Raw genomic sequence first — 22,129 nt, forward strand, 5'->3', positions numbered from 1 at the left:
ATTCAAAGATATTTTTTTGAAATATGCAACTTTCACACATTAACAAGTCCAATACAGCAAATGAAAGATAAACATCTTGTTAATATAACAACATTATGATGTCTTTAACACCTATATCGAATAAAAACAGAGCAGGGTATATCTAAGGGCTATAAAGGGAGCTTTCTATCACGACAGCCAGAGGTCCTTTCTGCGTCAGAGCGAAGAGGACAAAGGACGGACCCCACGTTGCCAGCCCATTTATAAGCTCTCAGATCTGCCTAGAAACACCATTTCAATTCTCACTATTCGCTGACATCCAGGGGAAGGCGTATGCAGTGCATCTCAACCAATAGAAGACAGGCAGATTTATAAACGGATCTCAGAACAGCCAGCATAATTCAGCATTCTCACATCCTCATAGGAAAATTGCTCTAGCTCCAGTTCTGTTTTACTCACAGATATAATTCAAACGGTTTTAGAAACTAGAGAGTGTTTTCTATCCAATAGTAATAATAATATGCATATTGTACGAGCAAGAATTGAGTACGAGGCAGTTTAATTTGGGAACGAAATTATTACAAAGTGCCAACAGCACCCCCTATTGAGAAAAGGTTTTAAGATTGCATTCTTCAGTGAACTCAAGCATGATGCACAGAATGGACTCTAGTAAGTCCAATTCAGCTCTGCTGGCTTGTGTCTTGTAAATTACCACTCTTACAATGCATCCCTCTAGGGAATGTATGTATTTTCGATAACCGTGCAACACGTCATTAGTACTATTTGTGATCCAGGTACTACAGGACTGCCTACAGCCTTGTACATGAGCTGAGAGCCCATGTGACCAACATGATGGAGATAAAGACCATGGCTGGATTCATAAACTACAAGGTGCTTTTGGATCATTATGAACTGTAATGCGGACATTGTGCTACATGTACAGTTTGCTATAATCTTGTGTGCACAAGTAAGCCGGTTGGGTTACATGTATAACATACAAATATTTTATGTTTTCAGTCCTGTCGACTATGCTTCCAACACAATACACCTTTGGATGCCATCGCTCAGTTCAGGAAGCATATTGATTTGGGCAAGAAGAAGATTAGCAGAGCTGGCGTTTGAGCACAAAGCTTGGATGTCAAAGCAGTAAGAAGTAACCTTTGTGCCCATGAAGTTTGGCAATGCATGTGTGACGCAGAAGGCTGTCATTTACAAGACAGTACAATCATTCAAGCTTACACACACGCATCCCCACCCATGACAGTTATCATCTGTTGAGAGACTGTTTTGTTTCCCCAACCCAGACCCCCTGGAGATGACCAGCGAAACGTTGGACTTCTATGGGCAGAGAGCCTGGAGACAGGGCCACCAGAGTGAGTATGCCCACCTCTACACCAATTTTTTTTAATACTAGGTACTGAAAGTTAATATTTTTGTGTTTCAACTTGTGTGTACAGATATGATGTTTAGGCGTGAAACCAAGAATGCTGTCTAAGAACAGTTGCTCAGTTTTGAAATATTTTGTATTTGCATGTATCGATCCCCCAGACGCAGAGAAGGAGAAAGGAGGCATCCTGGCACTGCAAGTGAAAGAGAAGGATGTTCCCCACTCGGTTAGCGCACATTCATTCATTCATTCACTCACTCATTCACCACGGCACAAACATTCTCATGTCCTACAAACTCTGAAGCCTCTCTCAGGGCACAAAGGCTACACATTGCTGCACAGGGTAGCGCATGCAAAGTCAATGAGTGTAGGCCTACAGTAGGTTAATGGATACCAAGTTCTAACCCTCATGGTAAATACACTGACTTACAGTGGAAGAAGCCCTGCGAGGTTCTCAGGTCAAGTGAGGTCAAGTTTTATGGTGTATGACAATGAATAAAACCAAATTTTGATGTAATTTTGATGTTGATGATACTGCAAATACTGTAACATTAAGAACTGAAAATGACTGGTTTTGACTTGGAATTTTCAGGTTTGCTCCATGAACACTGAGGATTGAATATTTATTAATTAAGTGTTAGCATTTTGCCAGGTCTGAAACATATTTTGTTTAGGGCCAAAGACATCCCTCTCTAGGGATGTCAGGCAGTATCTGGTTATAGATTATTCACTTTTAGTAAGAATACCATGAGAACTACAGCCAGTACATGTTTTTCAAGAACAAAGTTCTCTTCAACTCCTATGACAAAGGAGGAAATTAAGAAATTCTAATAGGATATAGGATTATTAGGCCAAGCAGATACTGATTCTTTTTGTTTTAACTTGGTTTATTATGCCAAAAGCTACTTCAAGAAATATTCTGCTGCTTCCTCAGTGTCCTCGCATGAAAAGCCACCGGAGTGAGTTCTACCTGGGCTGGAGGGGCAAAGAGAGTGGATTTGGAGCATATTTTAAAAAATTAAATAAAAATCATCACTTGTGTGTGTGTACATGTGCTCATCAAAATCTCTGTCTGTCGCCAGTGGCACAGATGGGAGAGAAGTACTACCAAGCCAAGGACTACACCAAAGCACTAAAGTAAGCCTTACTCAGCAGACACAGTGGGACAAAAGTCAAATGTGTTACCAAATCCCTAGTGTCAGGGGAGCATGCCTGAGACTTAAAGGCAATTATTATGACTAGACAATTCCTTATCGTCTTGAGTCCTGAAAGAAAACAATGTGGTTTAGAATTTGCACAATCATGGCTGCCAACAATTTATTGAAGTCACCGTTTACTGTGCATTTCAGTAATTAAGCCATAACTCACTTTTATATTGGCAGTCAAATCTGGAATATTATAAATGTAATCAGGTTGAAAATGTAAAGTTTTAGGTAAGAGAGTAATTGTGCAACTTACCTATCTGTGTTTGGTCCTGAAAGATTCTCCCTTTCGTTATTAAATACGTTTTCCTTTTTACAACCAAATCTCAATTTTTTTTTGTAAATGGATTGTTATTGAAGAGTCCAGACACCTTTTTTGTGATATCACTTGTTTTTGATAAACTTACCCCAAAGAGCAAATCACTTCCTCATCCTCGTTGTGCAGTATGGGAGCCCTGAAAATACATTAACAAAGGTTTCATAAACACCCAAATACATCATTTTAGAAACTGCAAAGCTCTCAGTATAGTGATGCAGGTGTTTAGATGTTGTATACATTAAATTGTGTAATTCTAAACTTCATCCGCAACGTTATATTCCATTAGCTGTGTAGGGGAAAAGGCTTGAGTTGCACAAAATGGAATATAAGATTGCGGATAAAGTTCAGAATAACACAATTTCATGTATACAACATCTAAAGACCTGCATCACTCTACTGAGAGCTTTGCCGTTTCTAAAAGGTGCGTAATTGTATTTTACATTTTTTGCCTTTGCTCAAGTTTTTTCATGCCCTATACTGCACAACTAGGATGAGGAAGTGATTTGCTGTTTGGGGTAAGTTTATCAAAAACAAGTGAAATCTCAAAAAAGGTGTCTGTACCCTTCTATAACAAACTATTTGTGTTAACATTTGTAGATTTGGTTGTAAAAAAATAAATTACACCGTTAAGTGTGGTAAAGTGACTGTTCTGTCTGTGTGCAGACTGCTGGACTATGTGATGTTTGACTACTGTATAGAGTGCTGGTTGAGCCTGCTCACCTCCATCCTCGGCACAGCGCTACGGTGCTCCTACCTGATTGCCCACGTCAAGAAGTACATCACTTACTCCATGGAGCTGGTCGGACAAGGTACACCACAGAGTATAGTACAGGACACTACACTCTCGTACAGGACATTCTTCAACTACACCCAGCTCTCCAAGATGACATTTTTGGTAATACTTTACTTGACCCCGAGTCCGTACGGGAGTTGCAGTGATGGGACAAGACTGTAACTACCAATTGGATGTCAATAAATTGGGGAGAAAAATGGTTAAAAGTGGTCATAACCATGTCATAATATGGTCAAAACACTGTCATGACCCATATATTTACATCCGTTGTGACATACAGTACCAGTCAAAAGTTTGGACACACCTACTCATTTAAGGGTTTTTCTTTATTGTTATATTGTCATAACAGCTGACATAACTTGCCATAACCTGACATAATATGGTCAAAACACTGTCATGACCCATATATTTACATCCGTTGTGACATACAGTACCAGTCAAAAGTTTGGACACACCTACTCATTTAAGGGTTTTTCTTTATTGTTATATTGTCATAACAGCTGACATAACTTGCCATAACCTGACATAATATGGTCAAAACACTGTCATGACCCATATATTTACATCCGTTGTGACATACAGTACCAGTCAAAAGTTTGGACACACCTACTCATTTAAGGGTTTTTCTTTATTGTTACTATTTTCTACATTGTAGAATAATAGATAGTGAAGACATCAAACTATGAAATAACACATACGGAATCATTCAGTAAGCAATTTTTTTTTTTTATAAATCAAAATATATTTTTTATTTGAGACTCTTCAAAGTAGGCGCCCCTTTCCTTGATGACAGCTTTGCAAACTCTTGGCATTCTCTCGACCAGCTTCATGAGGTAGTCACCTGGAAAGCATTTCAATTAACTGGTGTGTCTTAAGTTAATTTGTGGAATTTCTTTCCTTCTTAATGCATTTGAGCCAATCAGTTGTGTTGTGACAAGGTAGGGGTGGTATACAGAAGATAGCCCTATTGGTAAAAGACCAAGTCCATATTATGGCAAGAACAGCTCAAATAAGAAAAGAGAAATGACAGTCCATCATTACTTTAAGACATGAAGGTCAGTCAATCTGGAACATTTCAAGAACTTTGAAAGATTATTCAAGTGCAGTCCCAAAAAACCCCAAGTGCTATGATGAAACTGTCTCTCATGAGGACCGCCACAGGAAAGGAAGACTCAGAGATACTGTACCTCTGCTGCAGAGGATATATGGATTAGAGTTACCAGCCACAAATTGCAGCCCAAATAAGTGTTTCACAGAGTTCAAGTAAGAGACACATCTCAACATGAACTGTTCAGAGGAGTCTGTGTGAATCAGGCCTTCGTGGTCGAATTACTGCAAAGAAACCACTACTAAAGGACACCAATATGAAGAGACTTGCTTAGGCCAAGACAGACTGGTGGAAATCTGTCCTTTGGTCTGATGAGTCCAAATTTGAGATCTTTGGTTCCAACCACCGTGTCTTTGTGAGACACAGAGTAGGTGAACAGATGATCTCCTCATATGTGGTTCCCACCGTGAAGAATGGAGGAGGTGTGATGGTGTGGGGGTGTTTTGCTGGTGACACCGTCTGTGACTTATTTAGAATTCAAGGAACACTTAACCTCTCTTGGGTAGGGGGCAGTATTTTCACTTCCGGATGAAAAGCGTGCCCAAAGTAAACTGCCTGTTACTCAGGCCAGAAGCTAGGATATGCATATATATTTGGATAGAAAACACTCTAAAGATTCTAAAACTGTTAAAATGATGTCTGTGAGTATGACAGAACTGATATGGCTGGTGAAACCCCGAGGACAAACCATCCCCTAAAAAATAATTCAGCCTTCCACTGTTTCCAATGGCTTTCAAGTTTATTATGAGGCAAAGTCCTCCCAGATTGCAGTTCCTAGGGCTTCCACTAGATGTCAACAGTCTTTAGAAAATGTTTCAGGCTGGTTTTCGGAAAAATTAGCTAGAAGTTGTAGCTAGAAGTGGCTTCCATTTTGGCTGTAGTGTTTCCAAGCGCGTTCTTTATTTATCTCCGGTAATGAACATACTATTCTCCGTCTTAAATTTGATCGTTTATTTACGTATTAGGGTACCTGAGGTTTGATTTTATACGTTGTTTGACTTGTTTGGATAAGTTTATTGGTAACGTTTGGGATTCATTTTGTATGTGTAAGGGGTGCGTAACTGGTGGCAGGGAAGTCAGACGCAGGAGAGCAGAACTAGGTAATAGCCGGAGCAGTTTAATAGTAAAACCAACGGCATAAGAAATACAAAATATGGGCACAATAACCCGACGCGCACCAGTCAAACAAATGTGCACAAGCACTTACAACAAAGAATACCGCACAAAGACATGGGAGGAAACAGAGGGTTAAATACACAACACGTAATGAGGGAATGAAAACCAGGTGTGTGGGAAAACAAGACAAAACACATGGAAAGTGAAAAATGGATCGGCGATGGCTAGAAGACCATCGACGTCGACCGCCGAACACCACCCGAACAAGGAGAGGCACCGACTTTGGTAGAAGTCGTGACAGTATGCATTTTGAAGGAGGGAAACTGGTGGATTATTGAATGAAGCGCGCCAGCTAAACTGAGTTTTTATGGATATATAGAAGGACTTTATCGAACAAAAGGACAATTTGTGATGTAACTGGGTCCTTTTGGAGTGCCAACAGAAGAAGATCTTCAAAGGTAAGGCATTTGGTATATCGCTATTTCTGACTTTCATGTCGCACCTGCCTGGTTGAAAAATGTTTTTCATGTTTTTGTATGCGGGGCGTTGTCCTCAGATAATCGCATGGTGTGCTTTTGCCGTAAATCCTTTTTCAAATCTGACACAGGGTCTGGATTAACAAGAAGTTAAGCTTTATTTTGATGTATAATACTTGTATTTTCATGAATGTTAAATATTTGTATTTCTGTCATTTGAATATCGCGCTCTGCAATTTCACCGGATGTTGGCCAGGTGGGACAGTACTGACTCTCCTGACAGTGGATCAAAGGACCCATCAGATAGGAAAATGCTTGAAGACTGGCACAGACCCCCTCTCTCTCACAGAAGAAGGGAAGGGGGGGTCTGTGCCAGCCTTGACACATAAATGTAGAGAGAACTTTCCCTTCCTTGGCCTGTAATACTGGAAAACTGAAACTCCTTTGTTAGACTTTTGCTGGCAAAACGTTTTCTCTCCAAGAGAATGAACTTTGAAACAATATTCAAAAGAGATGAATATTAAGTGGTCCGGGGATCTAAAGAATAATCCTGTCACATTGTTTATTATTTTGTGATGTCAGATGGTATAACAATGTAACTGTAAGTTAGGTAGGAAATACATCCTATCTGTCAAGTTTACATCTAAATGCTGCATAAAATAAATTATAGAGTATTTTTGCAAAGATAGAAATCTGATTTTAGTTTTCTAATGAGATAGTTGTTTTTAAAATAATCTAGACAGTAGCCACGCCCAAGTGAGCTCAGAGTTCATGTCAGCATGACAGAACACGCCCGTTGGACAGAGTGCTTAAAAGGACTTGCTAAGAATTAACATATCAGACCAAAACGTTGCTGCTGGCGTGTAAAGTGGTCGGGAGCTGAACCCTGAATAATCAACCATTGATACCAAAAGACATGAGACGTGAGTCTACACATTGAAATGGTGAGAAACTCTGAAATTCTCAACCTCAACACTGGAAGAGAAGATAACCTAACCTAGGAGACCAGAAACATTAACAGTCAGTTGTGCATGTGAAAGTGGTCCTAGAACTTTGACTAAAGACAAAAGGTGTGAAGGAGAATCCCCACAACCATTGGTACGTCTGAAGTAATTGTTCCAACAAACAGTCCACCACCAGAGAAGATCTGCAAAGAAGGACATTGTGACCTCTGGTGGACAACCAGCGCCTTACTTCGATCCACTACCTATAGACGGATCGATTGATTTCAACAGCGAGACGACAGAGAAAGATAGCTACTCGTAAATATATATTGCATTTCTAATCCGAATGAGCGGTGGTTAGGGTGCTTAGTATTCTGGTTACTGTGAGCGTAGTTTCCAAATGTATGCACGATAAGTTGACTCTCTGTCTCTCCCTCTCTTTATCTTTCATCACCCCCTTTCCGTTGTGAACAAGCCGTCATATCGTGTCAATCTACTAGGGACGTTTATCTCATGTAAGTGTGTATGTGTATTCTGTGTTTTTATTTATTTAGTAAATAAATTATTAAATCAATTTGTATAGTACTGAATATTCAGAAGGGCTAGGGTTCTTGCAGATATCAATGATTTTGCAACGTTCAGAATGAGACTGATGGGGTAATAATTAATAATTGACTGTTATTGATGTAAAGGAATTACAAAAGTCAGAAATAGCGATAAAATTAATCACTTACCTTTGAAGATCTTCATATGGTTGCAGTCACAAGAGTCCCAGCTACACAATAAATGTTTGTTTTGCTCGATAAAGTTCCTCTTTATATCCCAAAAACTCAGTTTTGTTGGTGCATTTTGTTCAGTAATCCACTGGCTCAAAGGCGGTCAAAACATGCAGACGAATACATCCTAATAGTACCGGTAAAGTTTGTCGAAACATGTCAAACGATGTTTACAATTAATCCTCAGGTTGTCAATTGTCTAAATAATCGATAATATTTCCACCGGACAATAGCGTATTCAATAGAAAGGAAAAACAACGAAGGGCACGCACTCGGTCACGCCCGCAAACCAGCTCTGCATTCTTCCTCAGTCCACTGACAGAAAGGTCTCATTCTTCTTCATTTTTCAGAAACCAAGCCTGAAACAATGTCTAAAGACTGTTGACATCTAGTGGAAGCCATAGGAACTGCAATCTGGGTCCTAACCCATTAGATACTCTATAGGCATTCAATTGAAAATACCACTACCTGGATGGATTTTCCTTAGGTTTTCGCCTGCCATATCAGTTCTGATATACTCACAGACATTATTATAACAGTTTTGGAAACAGAGTGTTTTCTATCCACATCTACCATTACATGCATCTACCATTACATGCACATCTACCATTACATGCATATCCATCTACCATTACCTGCATATCCTAGCTTCTGGGCCTGAGTAACAGGCAGTTAACTTTGGGCACGCTTCTCATCCAGATGTCGAAATTCTGCCCCCAAGCCATAAGATGTTAAACTAGAGTAGGGTTGTCAATGATGTAAAGGAAAAAGCTTTCATTCCACATTCCTTAAATATGACCAAAAATTAACAAAATAAATTCAAACAATAGAAAATGTGTTAAGCCAGCTCTTTCAGTCGCAGAAAATGCGGTTTTAATCATTGACTATACCAGACTGAAATTCCTCATGGTCATCTGTTGAGTTCCGAAGCACTTCAGTGCACAAATAAATCATTACAATACTGTTTTAAACATTGTCAACTTATTAATACATTTACAAAGACATGAAAACTAAGCAAACACACAAAATTATGGAAACATCTTCAATACAGCTTGCCTTTGCAACTTGCTTTGTACTGAGTTGCTCGTGCAGAATCACTCTTGAATGTTGTTGACTTCATTCCCCACCTGTGCGTTTCCTTTCTGCCTCTGGCCATCCCGAGAAGCCCGGTTCATGCCCATGCTAAGGGGCAGAGAGGACTTTGTTTAAAGAAGGTGGGATAATAGAAAAACTGTAAAATGTCTTACGGTAGTTTATCTCGACAGACCTGTCTGCCAAACTGTGACTGGCAACGCAAGTCTAGTCAGCCAGTAACTTACCATCTGAGGGGTTTAACCTGGTTGATTAATTCTGGTAGTTGTTCTCCTTTTGTTTCTGGTAGCAACAAGCTCAACACACCAGCGATGACTGTGGTGCCTCCCATTAGAATGTAGGGTAGTATCTTGTTATACGTGCCTTCAATCAGAAGATAGTGTGACACTTTATTTGGATCCACAAATCACAAAGAATTTTCTTACATATCTTTAGACAAATCTACACATACACACGTTTGGTATTACTATCCCTGTGGGGACAAAAAAATGTCATTCAATTCAAAATCCTATTTTCCCTAAACCTGACCCCTAACCATAATTGTTTTAACCCTAAACCCCTAAACCTAAAATAGCCTTTTTCCAAAATGTTTCCTTGTTTTACTATCCTTGTGAGGACTTCTGGTCCCCACAAGGATAATAAAACCAAACAGACATACGGACTGGAGACTCACCCATGTAGGCGATGTATGGAGACACAGTGCTACCTACTCTGGAAGCCATGGAGGTGGCACCCAAGGCCATATTGCGCACCACTGTGGGGAACAGCTCCGTGCTGTACAGATAGAGGAATCCAAATGCTCCAGTGACACCTGTTTTTCCAATCATCACCAGGGTGAGAGACAGGACGTGCATATCTGACAAGGACAGAAACAAAAGATCCCACGAAGTTAAATATAGTGTTTGCCGATGACAAGAATGACGATCCAGAGACACTCAAACTACAGTGTCAAAATGAAAGCTGCAAGCAGAATTTTGTGGTCCTAGCACAAGGGCAGAGCCCCACAATGTTCTTCTTACTGTTCCGCTAGTTAAACAGTCCAGAAGTTATAGTGTGATGCGCGCATTCAACTGGCCTGGAGAGGCCATCTTTGTCTTTGAGATCTCAATTAATTTTTTGATGGGACAACTTTTTGGGATCTTGGGATATATAAATTCCTGCTTTTTCTGCTTTTGTTTTTTCCCTTAGCAGACATACCAACAAATTTACTCGTCCAAATAAACTTAAAAGGTTTGTGAAACTGGCTAAACCCAGGAAGTATATATATTTTTTTTTACATTAAAATCTCAAAAATCCTATCTGACATCTCAGTATGCTCAGCTCAAGATGGCCATTTCCACTGATGGAAAAAATCCTGTGACATCTACCATCTCCTGACTTACCAAAAGAGCAGGTGCCTTTGAGAGTTTAATGTCCGTTCCTGCAGAATAACAACAAACCACAAACAATCTTTAGCCAGTTTGACAAACCTTTCCAGTTTCTTTGGACATGTAAATGACCAATGGATTGCTGTTATGTCATTTTGATTCTATCTATCTATAGTATCTATCTATCTATCTATCTAATGTGCAGTATAATGGCTTGGGATTGGAATTGTAATTCCGACGATTGTAATTCTGCGTCACTAAGACATGTGATGCCAAACTTTTATCAACACGTCTCCTTCACAACTAGGGACGATAAAGTCCTAGAACACTGTTACTCAACCCACAAGCAAGCATATAGTGCCTTCAGAAAGTATTCACACCCCTTGACTTTTCCCAATTTAAAAAAAATCTGAAACGGTGGCTGGATTAACAAGAAGTTAAGCTTTAATTTATTTGGTGTATTGCATTTGTGATTTTATGAAAGTTAAATATTTCTAATAATTTTTTTTGAATTTCGCGCTCTGCAATTTCACCGGATGTTGTCGAAATGTTCCGCTGGTGGAACCCCTAGCCGTAACAGGTTTTAACACTGAGGTACGTACTAAATTAAAGGACACCGCTACCTCACACAGAGCTATTGCAGCCAATCCCGAGGATATGGCTGAGGATACAAGCGCATACAAGAAGTCCCGCTACAAACTCCGCAGAGCCAACAAACAGGCAAAAGGACAATATAGGAACAAGGTGGAATCCTATAACACCGGCTCCAACTCTCAACGAATGTGGCAGGGGCTGCAGTCCATTACGGATTACAAAGGTATGCCTAGCCATGATCTCCCCAACAGCGCCTCTCAACCAGATGAACTCAATGTATTTTATGCATTCTTTAACAAAAACAAAGCAGAGCCATGCATGAGGGCCTGCACTGTCAAAGGGGACCGGGTGATCTCGTTTTCCGAGGCCGACATGAGTCAGGTTTTTAATCTGGTCAACGGTCTGTAATCCCAACGTCTCAAACTGACCAACATCGTTCCTGTTCCCAAGAACTCCATGGATACCTGACAGATTGACTACCCTGTAGCACTAACATCTGTAATCATGAAGTACTTTGAAAGGCTGGTCACGACACACATCAACTCCATCATCCCAGATACCCTAGACCCACTCCAATTTGCATACCACCAGACAATGCAATCTCAGTTGCACTCCACACTGCCCTCTCCCACCTGGACAAGAGGAATACTTACAGTACCAGTCAAAAGTTTGGACACTCTCAACTACCATCACGAGGGAGTCACCTGGAATGCATGTAAATTAACAGGTGTGCCTTGTTAAAAGTACATTATGGCAAGAGCAGCTCAAATTAGCAAAGAGAAATGACAGTCCATCATTACTTTAAGACATGAAGGTCAGTCAGTCCGGAACATTTCAAGAGTTTCTTCAAAAACCATCAAGCACTGTGATGAAACTAGCTCTCATGAGGACCGCCACAGGAAAGAAGGACCCAGAGTTACCTCTGCTGCAGAGGATAAGTTCATTAGAGTTACCAGCGAAGTATTAGAGACATCTCAACATCAACTGTTCAGAGGAGACTGCGTGAGTCAGCGCTTCATGGTCAAATTGCTGCAAACGAACCACTACTAAAGGACGCCAATATGAAGAAGAGACTTGCTTGTGCCAAGAAACACGAGCAATGGACATTAGACTGGTGGAAATCTGTCCTCTGGTCTGATGAGTACAAATTTGATTTTTGGTTCCAACTGACGTATCTTTGTGAGACGCAGAGTAGGTTAACGGATTATCTCCGCATGTGTGGTTCCCACCATGAAGCATGGAAAAGGAGGAGTGATGGGTGGGGGTGCTTTGCTGGTGATTTATTTAGAATTCAAGGCACATTTAACTAGCATGGCTACCACAGCATTCTGCAGTGATACACCATCCCATCTGGTTTGTGCTTAGTCCCAGTATCATTTGTTTTTCAACAGGACAATGACGCAACACACTTCTAGGCTGTGTAAGGGCTATTTGACCAAGAAATGAGAGTCATGGAGTGCTGCATCAGATGTCATGGCTTCCACAATCACCTGACCTCAACCCAATTGAAATGGCTAGGGATGAGTTGGACCGCAGAGTGAAGGAAAAGCAGCCAACAAGTGCTCAGCATATGTGGGAACTCCTTCAAGACTGTTGGAAAAGCATTCAGGGTGAAGGTGGTTGAGAGAATGGCAAGAGTGTGCAAAGCTGTCATCAAGGCAAAGGGTGTCTACTTTGAAGGATCTAAAATATATAACACTTTTTTGGTTACTACATGATTCCATATGAGCTTCAAGTTCCTCTGTGTTCACATAACTGAGGTATTACCATGGTCCTCTCACACAAGAACTGTCGTGAAGAATGTATGGCAATGCCTCTTCTCACTCAGGAGGCTGAAACAATTTGGCATGAACCCGCAGATCCTCAGAAACTTTTACAGCTTCACCATTGAGATCATCCTGACTGGTTGCATCACCTTCTGGTCTGGTCTGGCCGAGCGCATCACTCGTGGCGAGCTCCCAGCCATCCAGGATGTACTACATCCCAGGGGGTGTCTGAGAAAGGTCCGAAAAATTGCCAAAGACTCCAGCCACCTGAGACATGGACTGTTCTCCATGCTTCCGTCCTGCAGGCAGTAATGGTTAATCAAGGCTCAGACAAAAAGACTCCTAAACAGCTTCACTCCCCTGGCCATAAGACTGTTAAATATCTAACAACTACATCTCTCCCTCTCCTACAGACTATCCACACTGACTCTATGCCAATCCACAGGTCTCTACCCATTCACAGACACAACCTACGTCGCTGCTAAAATTATTATTGATTTGATTTATCACTTCATTACGATGTTGTCCATTGATTATTGATTGCCATTACTGTTAGTATTTATCCTGATACTGGTCAATATTACTCCTGTTTACATGTATATATTACCATCAGTATATTACAATATGTATTTACTGTTGAAGTCGAAAGTTTACATGCACCTTAGCCAAATACATTTGAACTCAGTTTTTCACAATTCCTGACATTTAATCAAAGTAAAAACTCCCTGTTTTGGGTCAGTTAGGATCACCACTTTATTGTAAGAATGTGAATGTCAGAATAATAGTAGAGAGAATGATTTATTTCAGCTTTTATTTCTTTCATCACATTCCCAGTGGGTCAGAAGTTTACATTCACTGAATTAGTATTTGGTAGCATTGCCTTTAAATTGTTTAACTTGGGTCAAACATTTCGGGTGGCCTTCCACAAGCTTCTCACAAAAAGTTGGGTGAATTTTGGCCCATTCCTCCTGACAGAGCTGGTGTAACTGAGTCAGGTTTGTAGGCCTCGCACACACTTTTTTAGTTCTGCCCACACATTTTATACAGGATTGAGGTCAGTGCTTTTTGATGGCCACTCCAATACCTTTACTTCGTTGTACTTAAGCCATTTTGCCAAAACTTTGGAAGTATGCTTGGGGTCATTGTCCGTTTGGAAGACCCATTTGCGACCAAGCATTAACTTCCTGACTGATGTCTTGAGATGTTACTTCAATATATTCACCGAATTTTCCAACCTTATGATGCCATCTATTTTGTGAAGTGATGCCATCTATTTTCCCTCCTGCAGTAGGCACCCCCACAGCATAATGCTGCCACCCCTGTGATTCACGGTTGGGATGGTGCTCTTCGGCTTGCAAGCCTCCCCCTTTCTCCTCCAAACATAATGATCATCATTATGGCCAAACAGTTCTATTTTTGTTTCATCAGACCAGAGGACCTTTCTCCAAAAAGTATGATCTTTGTCCCCATGTGCAGTTGCAAACCGTAGTCTGGCTTTTTTATAGTGGTTTTGGAGCATTGGCTTCTTCCTTGCTGAGCGGACTTTCAGTTCATGTCGATATAGGACTCGTTTTACTGTGGATATATACTTTTGTACCTGTTTCCTCCAGCATCTTCACAAGGTCCTTTGCTGTTGTTCTGGGATTGATTTGCACTTTTCGCATCAAAGAACGTTCATCTCTAAGAGACAGAACGCGTCTCCTTCCTGAACGGCATGATGGATGCGTGGTCCCATGGTGTTTATACTTGCGTACTATTGTTTGTACAGATGAACGTGGTACCTTCAGGCATTTGGAAAATGCTCCCAAGGATGATCCAGACTTGTGGAGGTCTACATTTTTTTCTGAGGTCTTGGCTGATTTCTTTTGATTTTCCCATGATGTCAAGCAAAGAAGCACTGAGTTTGAAGGTAGGCCTTGAAATACATCCACAGGTACACCTCCAATTGAATCAAATTATGTCAATTAGCCTATCAGAAGCTTCTAAAGCCATTACATAATTTTCTGGAATTTCCCAAGCTGTTTATTAAAGGCACAGTCAACTTAGTGTATGTAAACTTCTGACCCACTGGAGTTGTGATACAGTGAATTATAAGTGAAATAATCTGTCAACAAGTGTTGGAAAAATGACTTGCGTCATGCACAAAGTAGATGTCCTAACCGACTTGCCATAACTATAGGTTGTTAACAATTTTTTTGGAGTGGTTGAAAAAACAAGTTTTAATGACTCCAACCTAAGTTCCGACTTCAACTGTATATATTCCTGCTACCTGTCACTTTGCCAACCTCTTTACATGTGTATCCTTCTACCAGTAACTTTATGTATGAACCCACCTCACCACTCCAGTAACCCTGCACATTGAATAGGGAACTGGCACTGACCTGTATATACTTGAATTCTTGTGTTCTTTCATTCTCATCGTAGTTCTTACTTTTTTCTTACTTAAATGTTCTTCTTCTAGACTGCATTGTTTGGAAAGAGCTCTCACGGTAAACCGGTTACATTCTGTGCACGTGGCAAATGAACTATGAAACTTCAAATATAATTTACATTTCTAAAGTATGTAAAAATGACTAGGATGGACTCCTGGGTGGTGCAGTGGTCTAGGGCACTGCATCGCAGCGCTAGCTGTGCCACCAGAGACTCTGGGTCCGCGCCCAGGCTCTGTCGCAGCCGCGACCGGGAGGTCCGTGGGGCGACGCACAATTGGCCTAGCGTCGTCCGGGTTAGGGAGGGTTTGGCTGGTAGGGATATCCTTGTCTCATCGCGCACCAGCGACTCCTGTGGCGGGCCGGGCGCAGTGCACGCTAACCAAGGTCGCCAGGTGGACGGTGTTTCCTCCGACACATTGGTGCGGCTGGCTTCCGGGTTGGATGCGCGCTGTGTTAAGAAGCAGTGCGGCTTGGTTGGGTTGTGTTTCGGAGGACGCATGGCTTTCGACCTTCGTCTCTCCCGAGCCCGTACGGGAGTTGTAGCGATGAGACAAGATAGTAACTACTAACAATTGGATACCATGAAATTGGGGGTAAAATTAAAAAATATTAATAATAACAATTACTAGGATAACCTTTTGTCAACATTATGATGTTATCGAATCAATCATTGCCAATGATGGAATGCCAGTTACTGTTGATGTGGTCTACAATCTTGCAAAGTTATATCAAATTGACCAATTGGAAATGGCCGTGCGGTGAGAGGGTTCATACCTTGAGGGATAAACTTCATGATCAGAAGCAGGGTCCCAGAGAGGATCATGGTGAAGGGAAGAGTGAATCTCCGTGGAGTGTAGCGTATAAATAACCAGATACTTCCATAACCCAGAAATTCAGAGGATGCAGCCACCAAACAGTTGAAATAAGGGTCTCCATCCATGTTGGGGGTGTTTAGAGACATCCCATAGTAAGTCATGGATATGACAATCCTGGGTAGAAGATTAGATAACTTTTAAGAAATGTAAAATCGTTCAATTAGAGGAAAATGGTTAACATGTCAGTGGAATTAGTATGTTTTTACCAAATGATAATGCTGATGAGTGTGATGTTCCTTATGTTAGTTGTTTTGATGAGATCCAGCCATGTGTACAGTCGCTGACTTTCCTTGTTTACATTTCCCTAGAAACACACCCAAAATATGACGCTGTCAGATATAGATTTTTCAGCCCCATCTTGGATGTAATTATCTAATTGCAAATTGATTAACGCACACATTCTAATAACACTTTAGATTGGTCTAGGGAGATCAGCCAAGGTCTTTGTTTGTTCTGTACTTTCAGATAACATGTTTGCCAACATTTACTGTGCTCTAGTAATACCTGCTGTAGTAATGTATTTCACAAGGTTTATGTTCTGGATACAGTGGTGTAAAGGGCTTAAGTAAAAAATACTTTTTAAAGTACTACTTAAGTTGTTTTTTGAGGTATGTGTACATTACTATTTCAGTTTTTTACAACTTTCACTTCTACTCCACTATATTCCTAAAGAAAATAATGTACTTTTTACTCCATACATTTTTCCTGACACCCAAAAGTACCCGTTACATTTTGAATGCGTCGCAGGACAGGAAAATTATCAAATTCACGCACTTATCAAGAGAATATCCCTGGTAATCCATACTCTCTCTGATCTGGTGGACTCACAAAACACAAACACTTAGTTTGTAAATTATGTCTGAGTGTTGGAGTCTGCCCCTGGCTATCCGTAAATTAAAATAAAACAAGAACATCTGGTTTGCTTATAATTAGGAATTTGAAATGATTTACAGTGCCTTCAGAAAGTATTCAGACCCCTTGACTTTTTCCACATTTTGGTAAAAAAGAATCCTCCGCAATCGACACACAATATCCCATAATGAAAAAGCTAAAGATTTTCAAAATGTTTCCAAATTTATAAAAGACAAAAACAGAAATACGTTATTTACATAAGTATTCAGACCTTCTGCAATAAGACTCAAAATTGAGCATCCTTGAGATGTCTCTACAACTTGATTTGAGTCCACCTGTGGTAAATTCAATTGATTGGACATGATTTGGAAAGACACACACCTGTCTATAAAAGGTCCCACAGTCGACGTTGCGTGTCAGAGCAAAAACCAAGCCATGAGGTCGAAGGAATTGTCCGTAGAGCTCCGAGACAGGATTATGTCGAGGTACAGATCTGTGGAAGGGTACCAAAAAATGTCTGCTGCATTGAAGGTCCCTATGAACACAGTGGCCTCCATCATTCTTAACTTCACTAGGGTAGGGGGCAGCATTCGGAATTTTGGATGAAATGCATGCCCAATTTAAACCGCCTGCTTCTCGGGACCAGAAGATATGATATGCATATAACTGGTAGATTTGGATGGAAAACACTCTAAAGTTTCCAAAACCGTTAAAATAGTGTCTGTGAGTATAACAGAACTGATTTGGCAGGCGAAAACCGGAGAAAAATCCATTCAGGAAGTATTTTTTTTGTTGGTTTTGTAGTTTTCTATTCAATGCCATAACAGTATCCATTGACTTAGGAATCAAACTGCAGTTTCTATGCCTTCCACTAGATGTCAACAGTCTTCAGAAATAGTTTCAGGGTTGTATTCTGAAAAATGAGGGAATAAGAGCATTCAGAATGACTGGACGCTAAAGTGTCGCAGAGCTTTTTCATGCGCTCGACAGAGAGAGAGCAATTCTTGTTTACCTTTTAAATTGACGACGTCATTGTCCGGTTGAAATATGATCGATTATTTAGGCTAAAAACAACCTGAGGTTTGAATATAAACATCGTTTGACATGTTTCTATGAACTTTACGAATACAATTTGGATTTTTTTGTCTTCCTGTTTTGACTGCGTTTGAGCCTGTGGAAAACGCACGAACAAAACTGAGTTTTTTTTTTTTCTTTTATATAAAGAGACTTTATCAAACAAAAGAAACATTTATTGAGTAAATGAATGTCTGCTGAGTCAACCATATGAAGATCATCAAAGGTAAGGGATTCATTTTATCTCTATTTCTGACTCTGACTCTGTTCTACTTGGCTGGTTACTGTTTGTAATGAATTGTCTAGTGGGCTATGTTCTCAAATAATTGTAAGGTATGCTTTCCCCGTATAGCATTTTTAAAATCTGACGCCGTGGTTGGATTCACAAGACGTTAATCTTTAAACCTATGTAAAATATGTTTTGTTTTCTGAATTTTTATAATGAGTATTTCTGTATTTGAATTTGGCGCCCAGCAGTTTCACTGGCTGTTGAAGAGGTGGGACGCTAACGTCCCACATACCCACGAGAGGTTAAATGGAATAAGTTTGGAACCACCAAGACTCTTCCTAGAGCTGGCCGCCCAACCAAACTGAGCAATCGGGGGAGTAGTCCTTGGTCAGGGAGGTGACAGTCTGACAGAGCTCCAGAGTTCCTCTGTGGAGATGGGAGACACTTCTAGAAGGACAAGAAGGTTCTAGGGGCAGCAGGTAGCCTAGTGGTTAGAGCGTTGGACTAGTAACTGAAAGGTAATTGAAAATAAGAATTTGTTCTTAACTGACTTGCCTAGTTAACTTGTTTGATATAGGGGGCAGCATTTTCACTTTTGGATGAATTGCGTGCCCATAGTGAACTGCCTCATACTCTGTCCCAGATGCTAATATATTAATATTATTATTAGATGGTTAATCTAATTGGTGACGTTGGTGTCTGTAATTACTCTGGCTGCTTCGGTGCTTTTTTCTGACGGTAGCTGTGATGGTAGCTGCAATGTAAAACTGATTTATAGCTCAAATATGCACATTTTTCGAACAAAACATAGATTTATTGAATAACATGTTATAAGACTGTCATCTGATGAAGTTGTTTCTTGGTTAGTTTGGTTGGTTCTTGGTTAGTTAGGTTGGTTTTGTGCATGCTACCTGTGCTGTGAAAAATGTCTTTCGCTGTAAAACATTTTAAAAATCGGACATGTTGGCTGGATTCACAAGATGTTTATCTTTCATTTGCTGTATTGGACTTGTTAATGTGTGAAAGTTAAATATTTCTAAAAAATATCTTTTGAATTTCGCGCCCTGCACTTGAAGTGGCTGTTGTCATATTGTGCCCGGCTTCGGGCTTGCAGCCCAAAGAAGTTAAGAACAAGTGTATCTTTAATTATATGTAAAACATGTATCTTTCATCAAAGTTCATGATGAGTATTTCTGTTATTTGACGTGGCTCTCTGTAATTACTCCGGATATTTTGGAGGCATTTCTGAACATGGCGCCAATGTAAACCGAGATTTGTGGATATAAATATGCACATTATCGAACAAAACATAAATGTATTGTGTAACATGACGTCGTATGAATTTCATCTGATGAAGATGTTCAAAGGTTAGTGATTAATTTTATCTCTATTTCTGGTTTTTGTTACTACTATCTTTTGCTGGGAAAATGGCTGTGTTTTTCTGTGGCTATGTACTGAGCTAACATAATTGTTTGGTGTGCTTTCCCTGTAATCCTTTTTGAAATCAGACATGTTGGCTGGATTCACAACATGTGTAGCTTTAATTTGGTGTCTTTCATGTGTGATTTAATTTTTATAGTAATATATTGGAATTTGGCGCGCTACATTTTTTCTGGATTTTGGCCAAGTGGGACGCTAACGTCCCACCTATCCTAGAGAAGTTAAATAAAGGTAAAATTATTATTATTATTTTTTTTAATCTCTGCAACACTCCACCTATCAGGCCTTTATGGTAGACGGAAGCTAGTCCTCAGTAAAACGCACATGACTGCCCGCTTGCAGTTTGCCAAAAAGCTCCAAAAGATTCTCTGGTCTGATGAAACCAAGATTGAACCCTTTGGCCTGAATGCCAAGCGTCACGTCGGGTGTAAACATGGCACCATCTCTACGGTGAGGCATGGTGGTGGCAGCATCATGCTGTGGGGATATTTTCAGTGGCAGGGCCTGGGAGACTAGTCAGGATCGAGGCAAAGATGAATGGAGCAAAGTACACAGAGATCCTTGATGTAAACCTGCTCCAGAGAGCTCAGGGCCTCAGACTGGACAACGAAATGTTGGAAGAGTCAAGGGGTCTGAATACTTTCCGAAGACACTGTATACTTTTACTTTTGTCACTAAGTATATTTTAGCAAATTACATTTACTTTTGATATTAAGTATATTTAAAACCAGATACTTTTACACTCAAGTAGTATTTTACTGGGTGACTTTCATTTTTACATGAGTCATTTTCTTTTTATGTTTCTTTACTTAAGTATGGGTTCTTTTTCCACCCCTGTCTAGATATAAGCTGAAAGAAGACTTTAGGTCCCTCAGAACTTGCTTCTCTTTTGTGCGCACATCGTATTATATCTTCAAAATGCTTTGGTTGTCAATCTCTTTGATTTAACACCCATTTCCTACATCCATACATTTCAAAACAGTCTGTAGGTAACTACTGTACCATGAGTTGTTCACAGTCTTCCGGTTTGAATATGACGTCTGGAGGAGTGATGCCGTTCTTTCTTGCTGCAGCTCGTATGATGTCCTCTGCCTCCTTTACCCTGCCCTGAGACAACAGCCACCGTGGAGACTCAGGGATATACCTAACAAAGGGGACAAGGAGTAAAGTACCCAAACACTGTGTGTGATAAGGACATCTGTTGTAATAGCACTGTTGTCACACTGCCGGAACATAAAAAGGACAAGGAGATTACTGCACCTAACTCATACTCACCACCAAAGAGGGATATAAAGAAATCCAGGTATAGCCATGGCTATCAGCAGAATCCTCCAGCTACGGATGAACCAGGCAAACATTGGCAGAGCGGTGTATCCGATTGCATAGCATATAGAGACCCCCAGTGAGGCAAAGTTGATGCGTACATTTCTGATGAGAAGCTCAGAACCTAAAGGTTAAGGACATAAATACAGGAAACGCTCAATACCTCACAACATTCTCAAGCACTTAGGAATTTGCCTGATATCATTCAAGTTATTGCATTCTGTTTTTATTGTTGTTGAAGTTGTATATGACTTGACTCACCAAGTATGAAAGCAGCACAGTAATTGGCAATTTGTCCCATCCCAACGATAAAGTATAGGGCACAGAACAACTCCCAGCTGTTGGCAGCAGCCTGGAGTATACTGAAGACGGTCTGGAGTGCCAAAGTAGCAAAGAAAATGTACCTCCTCCCATACCTGAGGACAAATACATGTTGCAATTGCTTGCTGTGTTATTATCATGATAGAATATAGAGAAAGTTTTGATGCACTAGATGCCTTGATCTAAAGTTCTAGAGATGGAGGCTGCAATAAAAAATAAAACAAATACAATCGATCACGCAGTGTTTTCACAAACTTTGTACTTATGGAGTCTTACAAAGATAAAGGAAAATTAATAAATGTCCAACCTAGTATGAAGAGGTCTACAGCCAAAATGCACAGTGGATTATCTTCCTATTGAACTGCTCATTCCTAGCCTGATCCACCACATCCATTGACACACTTTTTGATCAAATATATTTCTCAACATGTCTCACTGGTTCTGCATTAAAGCTGCCTGTAGTAAAGTAAATCCCACCGCTGTTTGTCAAGTCACATCATGTGTGGAGGGATCTAATGAGATGGTCGTGTTCAGACTGGAACACATACCTATCGGAGATGATCCCAGACAAAAATGACCCGGACAGCACTCCCAAAAAGAATATTGTGACGGTGAAAGGGGCTTTCCATGCATTGTCACACACCAGATCCCACTGTGGGTAGAC

At 40.4% G+C, this 22,129-nt stretch overlaps 1 protein-coding gene across 1 annotated transcript in view; it reads right to left on the reverse strand.

The window, feature by feature from the left end:
- Positions 1–8,938: 8,938 nt before the first annotated feature.
- The window catches only part of LOC120047518 (solute carrier family 22 member 5-like), a 13,693-nt gene continuing 502 nt past the window's right edge, over positions 8,939–22,129 (reverse strand). The window contains exons 2-10 of the mRNA XM_038993045.1: positions 22,014–22,117; positions 21,406–21,560; positions 21,097–21,268; positions 20,824–20,965; positions 16,433–16,530; positions 16,126–16,340; positions 9,866–10,048; positions 9,420–9,555; positions 8,939–9,282 (exon numbers count right to left, since the gene is read on the reverse strand). Coding sequence (XP_038848973.1) covers positions 9,195–9,282; positions 9,420–9,555; positions 9,866–10,048; positions 16,126–16,340; positions 16,433–16,530; positions 20,824–20,965; positions 21,097–21,268; positions 21,406–21,560; positions 22,014–22,117 — 1,293 coding nt within the window. The 3' untranslated portion in view covers positions 8,939–9,194. The remainder of the gene's footprint in view (positions 9,283–9,419; positions 9,556–9,865; positions 10,049–16,125; positions 16,341–16,432; positions 16,531–20,823; positions 20,966–21,096; positions 21,269–21,405; positions 21,561–22,013; positions 22,118–22,129) is intronic.

Source organism: Salvelinus namaycush, chromosome 5, assembly GCF_016432855.1.
Source record: "Salvelinus namaycush isolate Seneca chromosome 5, SaNama_1.0, whole genome shotgun sequence".
Taxonomy (NCBI): Eukaryota; Metazoa; Chordata; class Actinopteri; order Salmoniformes; family Salmonidae; genus Salvelinus; species Salvelinus namaycush.